This window comes from Diospyros lotus, chromosome 12 (genome assembly GCF_014633365.1).
Source record: "Diospyros lotus cultivar Yz01 chromosome 12, ASM1463336v1, whole genome shotgun sequence".
NCBI classification, from domain to species: Eukaryota; Viridiplantae; Streptophyta; class Magnoliopsida; order Ericales; family Ebenaceae; genus Diospyros; species Diospyros lotus.
Window position 1 is genome coordinate 25,102,096 of NC_068349.1, and position 7,835 is coordinate 25,109,930.

Sequence of the window (7,835 nt, forward strand, 5' to 3'; positions counted from 1 at the left end):
TTCTTGACCCCTCTTGCTCCTTCCCTTATTTTTAATAAATAAAGCTTCAAAGTGAGAGGATGAACCAACTTCCTTTCTTCGTGTTTTTTTCATTTAATGAACTTCTGTTAGCAATAGCATCTGGGGTATGTGAGGCATTATGACTAAGAAAGTTTCCCCACTATCCAAAATGGAGCTTAGAAGAAATAAGTCCGGCACTTCATCATCAAAAGCAATTTCATACTCTGAAGCTGATTAGTAATTCTCTACATTTCATTCAAATGATTAGTCATAGGAGTTTCATCGTAATATTTCAGGATTAAGAAGTATCTATTGATGGCTGTTTTCTAATTTCTTCCTGAAAGAACAAGCCTAGGTCTCATTGTCAACATGATGGTAAATATTATCACCTAGTCATGTATGGATAAACCCAACAACCTGTCTTTTCAGCAATTTCCAATTGTCATGAATCACCTCCTTTGGTTTAGCCAAAACACCAGTAATAGGTTGGTGAAACTTATTGCAATTGAGTAGACCTTCCATTTTCCTTTTCTTAATATGGTAATTGTTTTTGCTTAACCTAATCACCCTCCTAGTCCTTTGGCTCGGCCCAAAATTAAATAAATAAATAACTCTCCTAGTATTTGCCTTGATAATTACCACAATGAAATAAATAAACCAGAGCTCTGATACTAGTTGTTGATAGAATATCCAAATAACTAAATAAATCAACAAATCAAATCAAATTATAGTGCCAAACAACCACACAAGAACACAAGATCTTATGTGGAGAATCTTTCAATGTGAAGAGATAAACCGTGGGAGATCTCCAACAAAATTCCACTATCAACAATCAATGTATACAAGAAGTTCTGCCTCCAATGGGCTCACAACAACCAAATATCAACTTCTTATAACCAAGATGATGCACATGAAACTAACTGCAGTTGATTGCATGTGCTTGTCAAAAAAATAGTTCACTTGAAAGGAAGTAATCTAGAGAGAGAGTGAGAATGTCTATGATGTGCAACAAGCCTTCTTTCCTAGCCATCACGCTAAGTTTATTTATGTGCACGTTCCTAGAGTTGATTTATTTGGCTACTCCTGTAAAACCTGATATGGAACATCTTTTTGGTTGTGTTTTGAGATGGAATAGCTGCAATATCATTTACTTAATTTTGGTGCCTAAATTGGTCAGATATTTGAATTATTATTTTGTTATGTCAGATATGGCATAGCAACATGCCATACAACAAAATAGCAGATAGGAAAGGTCACCAAGGATGGATGAAAGAGGAAGGTCCATATTTCATTTTTCCTGGTGGTGGAACAATGTTCCCAGATGGAGCTGTGCAATATATTGAGAAGCTTAAGCAGTATATTCCCATAGCAGGTGGAGTTCTAAGGACAGCTCTTGATATGGAATGTGGGGTAGGAAACTTGACCCTTTTGTTTTCATGGGGTTCGAATTGATGAGTGTACTTTCCGAAGATCGTTTAATTTTTATGCACATGTAGGTTGCAAGTTTTGGTGGGTATCTCTTATCTGAAGATGCTTTAACTCTCTCCTTTGCTCCAAGAGATTCACACAAAGCACAAATACAGTTTGCTCTGGAAAGAGGAATACCAGCATTTGTCGCAATGCTTGGAACTCGAAGATTTCCATTTCCTCCTTTCTCATTTGACTTGGTTCACTGCTCTCGATGTTTGATCCCTTTTTCAGCATATAGTAAGTTTCTTTAATTTGCATGCTCCATCATTATATGCTTATTGTGTTCATTCTTTATCATAAAATGTCATGCTTTGCAGATGCATCATATTTTATTGAAGTGGACTGGTTGTTTCGCCCTGGAGCATATTCAGTTATCTCAGGTCCCCCTGTCCAATGGCCTAAACAAGACAAGGAATGGGCAGATCTTCAGTCAGTGGCTCGGGCATTGTGTTATGAGTTGATTGCAGTAGACGGGAACGCTGTCATTTGGAAGAAACCTAATGGGGATTCATGTCTACCAAATCAAAATGAATTTGGGCTAAAACATTGCGATGAGTCTGACGACCCAAGTCGTGCATGGTAATTGTCCTTTGAATGCCTTTTTTCTTAATTTTCCCTCTTTGTATTTTCACATAATGCAAGGCAAAAAAGGCTGGGTAATGAAGAACCAACATCTGCAAAATATGAGTGTTACAAAGATGAGGGGGTTAAGATAGGTGTGCAGCCACACAAGAAAAGATAAAATTAAAAATGTGGTTATGTATAATAAGGTTGGAGTGACTTCTATTGAAGATAAGATGTATGATGCATTATTAAGATGAGTTGGTAATATGAGGGGGAGACCAATAGAGACTCTTGTGAGGAGGATGGATGAAATGGACCAAGTATCTAGCAAAGGAGGTAGAGGAAGACAAAGAAAAACTTGATGGGCGACATTTAGGGGTGGGTTTACTTGTAGAAAATGTTTTCCCAGATTTCCAGTTTTCTATAAAATCTCTAGTTCTCATTTTCTATAGAAAATTTAAAAAATACGTTCAAATGTTAGAAGTGTAGAAAATTAATTTTCAATCTAGAGAATTAGACCATATGTTTGAAAAAGAGTTAACAGAGAGGTTTTTCTTTATACAATTGTAACTTTGTGTTGGAGAAGGAGATGGAGATTATTTGAGAAAAATTTTGTGGAAAACTGTGTTTTTCAAATCTCCAAAATTAGTATGGAAATTTTGGAAAACTCGTTTAGGAGTTTTTTAGTTAAGTTCAATTTTGGAGAATTACGTTTTCCAAATCTTCATTTTCTGTTTATAAAATTTTTGTATTTGAACAAATCTTTAATTTTCTATTTTCAGTGGAGTAATGTTTCAGAAAACTGGGAATGTTTTCCACAACTAACAGTTCCTTCGGTATGAAATGAGTTATAAGGGCGTTATAGAAGATAAGGCTATAGATAGAAATGGCTGGCAAGCTAGAATTCATTTAGTCAACCCGAGAGTAGATAAAGGCTTGATATGTTGTTGTATTGTCACTTAAATCTTCTAATGCAATTGCTGGAGCATGAAACATCTTTTTTATGTTCCATATTGGGTTATGTTATGTAGCTTTTGTACATGGTGTTGAATGACTAAGATCTTCCTAACCCCTCAACATTGGACTAGTGCTTAAGATTAACATTATTGACCTGAACTTGTTAAAATAATTAGGTGTATTTCAATCTGAGATGAAGTCTTTTGCAGGTATTTCAAGTTAAAGAAATGTGCCACCAGGATATCGTCTGTGAAAGGAAAATATGCTGTTGGGGTGATTCCAAAGTGGCCAGATAGGCTAACAAAGGCTCCCTCAAGGGTTAAGATTATGAAAAATGGAATTAATATGTTTGATGCTGATAGCCGGCGGTGGGCAAGGAGAGTTGCTTACTATAAAACTTCTTTGAACTTGAAGCTTGGCACTTCAGCTGTACGAAATGTTATGGACATGAATGCATTTTTTGGAGGCTTAGCTGCTGCATTATCATCTGATCCTTTGTGGGTGATGAATGTTGTTCCTTCTCGCAAGCCTTTGACTCTTGACGTCATTTATGACAGAGGCCTAATTGGAGTTTACTGACTGGTGAGTTATGAAATGTCTACCTTTATGTTTTAATAGAATTGAGGATGCTTTACAGAGGGGGAAATGCCTGACTTAAGAGTACGAATTGGTAGATGTTTTATATCATTTGATAGATAAAAATTATCATTTTCTGGTGGCCCTTTGTGCCTAAATATTGCAAAAATATAAGAGCAATAACTAAAAATGGTTGATGCACTTAAATAATCTAATGCTGATCTCACTTCCTTCTTGTATCTTCCCATACATGGACTTCTTTTGAACCTCAAGTTGGAGTCTTTTTGCCAGTATCAGTACTCCAAATTTGTTTATGTGCTACATAAGTTTGTTATTTAACTTTTAATCCATGTACAACCATATTCTTTGTACAGGAAACTCAATTCTGTTATTTCCCTTAATTGGATTGTTTTTCTTATTTATTATTTTGTGAATCATGACAGATTTGGTATGGGTCATGTACATGCTAATGTCTGAGAGATGGCTGCCTTTTCCTTGCTTCCATGATAGATTAATTAGTCACCTGTTACGACTGATATAATAGAAAATGTTAGCTGCTATTGCTACCTATCTAAGTGAGGGATTCCTTTGTAGCTGGACAATGATTTGGGGGTTGAAATATGATGAATTGTTAACAACCATATAATTTAAAAGCTTAAAGTAGATAGAGGGTTAATTTTATTTTTTTATATTATTATGTTTATTCTCATTTTTCTTCAATCTTGGGCAGGGGCTTGGTGTTGTTTCTTGCAATTTCCTTTTTGTAGATGTTGAATGATTTTTGTCGATCTATTGATAAATGTCAATGTAATTCGCAGTGCTCAGCTAACTCTTAGTTGGACCTTTTACAACTTAGCTTGATTGACAATGTTGCATCTAAAAATGATTTAGTTGTGGTGGTCATATTTGAATAGTTTGTGAAATGGTTAGGCCTGCATTACTAGTTAATAGTTAGTTTTTAGTCACCATTACTCCTAGTTGACTACAGTATTAACCATTTTCTTATCTATTCTCATTGTGTATGCGGGCTGGTCTCCAACTTTTTGCATTAAAGTGATTATTTTTCTTAGTGAAAATGGAATTTTTCTACTTGTTACTTCTACGGAATGATACGCATAGCTTGAGTTTCATTACATATCAATTTTGCATCACAAGCTTCATGGCGCGCCTAATAGAGTTGTCATGTTTTGTTTATTATTTCAATAGGCAAGTCAAATTTAAAATTTCAGCTTAAATGATCTAAATTTTAGTCATATTTTCTTTTTAATTTGATCCGTCTTGAGTGTTTCCCTACTTGTTCCTGTTTCTCGAATCTTTCTGTTTTCGTCACTATCTCTCCTAGTTTCCTTCTCTTCAATTCACAAATTCGGATGTGTACTTTTTCAGGATCAAATACAATGTAAGTGTGGTTGTTGACAAGGGCCCGAAGAAACCCCATTTTTCTACACTAATTTGAGAAGTTGAATGGACCAGGTAATTCTATTGTTGTTTGGTAATGTATTCATAAACAAGCACAATTCTCAATTCCTAAATGATAAATTTGAATAAAGATGGTTGCAATTCTCTTTTGTTAAAATCTTTTACATAGCTGACTTTGTCTTTCGCAACTCCTAAGCCATGGCTTTTTGAAAGTTCATGTTTGTGGAGAATTCTAAATTTGAATGTTGTGGTTTAGACTTGTCAATTTTTTTTTAGCTAATTACTTCAATTTATCTAGTATTGTTATTGAATTATCTCTCTTGGTCTTGTGTAAATCATCAAAATCTGAAATCTAATGTCTCCGGAGGAATCTTAAAACTGAATGTTGTGGTTTATCAATGTCTATTTCTTTTTATCTAGTTACATCCATTTATTTAGTATTATTCATTCTAAACATGGTTGCATTGTCTTCCCTGCTTAAGTTAATTTGCTGACATTCTTCTATTAATATGAAAAAATGTGCTGAAAAAACAGTGTGGATTAAAGTTGGCAAAAAAATGAATTGTTATGAAAATGAATTACATCAATTATTTAGTAATCTTGTTTAATCATCACTCTCTGCCCTATAATATGTGTAAACCATAGCGTTTTGAAACTTAATGTTTGTGTAGAATTGTGAAATTGAATGTTGCAGTTTATCACTGTTGATTACCTTTTAGCTAATCAATTCAATTTATCTAGTTTTGTTCTTGGATCATCTCTTTTGCTCGTGTAAATCATCACCTTTTGAAACTTAATGTCTATGGCGAAATTGTAAACTTGAATGTTGTGATTTATCAATGTCAATTTCTCTCTTTCTAGTTGCATCCATTTTTTTAGCATTGTTCGTTTTAAAAAATGCATCTTCCTGCGTAAGTTATATCTAAAATATTTTTAGACCCACAATGTTTTCTCGCTCTTTGGCCAAAATAATAATGTATAAAAAATTGATTGTTGGTTCATATAACTAATTCATGTGCATCATTATTGCATTCCAATTAGAATGGTAATTTGCTCACATTCTTCTATAAATCTGAAGAAAAGTGCTGAGAAATAAGTGTGGATAAAAATTGGTGAAAAAATAAATTGTTATTCAAGTGAATTTTGTAGTTTATCAATAATCTAATTACATCAATTGTTTAGTAATCTTGTTAGATCATCTCTCTTCGTCCTGTAATATGTGTAAATCATGGCCTTTTGAAACTTAATGTTTGTGTAAAATTATGATAGTGTTGCAGTTTATCACTGCCGATTCTTTTTAGCTAATCACTTCAATTTATCTAGTATTGTTATTGGATAATTTCTTTTGGTCTTGTGCAAATCATTGAAACTTAATGTCTGTGGTGGAATTCTAAATTTGAATGTTCTGATTTATCAATGTCAATTTCTTTCTTTCTAGTTACATTCATTTTTTTAGCATTATTCATTTTAAAAATATTGGCACAGTCTTCCTGCATAAGTTATATTTAAAATATTACTATAACCACAATCCTTTCATGTTCCTTGGCCAAAAATAATATTATATGAAAATTGATTGTTGGTCCATGTAACTAATTCCTGCATTCATTGCATTCCACTAAATGCTAATTTGCACCCATTCTTCTATCAATAGAAAAATGTGCTCAAAAATAGGTGAGGAAACAAATTGGTAAAAAATAAATTGTTTTGAAAATCAATTTCCTAGTTTATTAACAATCTAATTACATCATTTATTTAGTATCGTTGTTGGGTAGTCTCTCTGCCTTGTAATGTGTGTAAACCATGGCTTTTGAAACTTAATTTTTGTGTAAATTTTGAATTTGAATATTACAGTTTTTCATTATCAATTTCTTTTTAACTAATCACTTCAATTTATCTAGTATTGTTCTGCGATCATCTTTTTGGTGCCGTGTAAATCATCACTTTCTAAAATTTAATGACCATGTGGAATTTTTATGCTGGAATGCTATGATTCATCAATGTCAATATCTTTTTATCTTGTTACAACCATTTATTAGTATTAGTCCTTCCAAAAGTGGTTGAATTGTCTTTACTGCACAACTTATATTGAAAATATTATTAAAATCATAATCCTTTCATGCTCCTTTGCTAAAATAATAATAGATAAAAAATTAATTGCTGGTCTATATAACTAATTTCTGCATTATTGCATTCCATGTAGAATGATAATTTGTTGACATTTTCTATTAATATGAAAAAAAGTGATGAAAAAATAGGTGTGGATTAAAGTTGTGAAAAATAAATTGTTATGAAAGTGAATTTTGTGGTTTATAAACAATCTAATTATATCAATTATTTAATATTATTGTTTGTTAATCGCTTTGCTGCCTTGAAATATGTGTAAAACATGACTTTTTGAATCTTAATATTTGTGGATAATTTTGAATTTGTAACGTTGCGGTTTCTCATGGCGTAGTATTGTTCTATTATCATCTCTTTTGGTGTTGTGTAAATCATCAGTTTCTGAAACTTCATGTTCGTATGGGATATTTGAGCTTGAATATTGTGATATATCAATGTCAATTTTTTTTTTATCTTGTTACATTCATTTATTTAGTATTATTCCTTTTAAAAGTGGTTAAATTTGTCTTTGCTGCATAACTTATATTGAAAATAATAGTAGAAGCACAATTTCTTCATACTCTTTTGCCTAAATAATAATAGATTAAAGATGATATTGTTTTGGTTCATATAATTAAATTTCTGCATCATTGTAGTCCAAGTAGAATGCTAATTTGAGCAGACATTCTTCTATTACATGAAAAAAAGTTCTGGAAAATAGGTGCCGAATAAATTGGCGAAAAAATAAA

At 32.5% G+C, this 7,835-nt stretch overlaps 1 protein-coding gene across 15 annotated transcripts in view; it reads left to right on the forward strand.

The window, feature by feature from the left end:
* The window catches only part of LOC127787188 (probable pectin methyltransferase QUA3), a 54,329-nt gene that overhangs the window by 18,369 nt on the left and 28,125 nt on the right, over positions 1–7,835 (forward strand). For 6 of the 15 annotated variants that reach the window (XR_008020117.1, XR_008020114.1, XR_008020119.1 and 3 more), the window contains exons 4-8: positions 1,207–1,410; positions 1,497–1,707; positions 1,788–2,049; positions 3,201–3,573; positions 4,954–5,040. Coding sequence is in view for 8 of the 15 variants with exons in the window: in XM_052315106.1 (XP_052171066.1) it covers positions 1,222–1,410; positions 1,497–1,707; positions 1,788–2,049; positions 3,201–3,570 (1,032 nt within the window). In the remaining 7 variants the exon portion in view is untranslated. The remainder of the gene's footprint in view (positions 1–1,206; positions 1,411–1,496; positions 1,708–1,787; positions 2,050–3,200; positions 3,574–4,953; positions 5,041–7,835) is intronic. The other 9 variants (XM_052315099.1, XM_052315097.1, XM_052315100.1 and 6 more) reach the window with 3 other exon arrangements.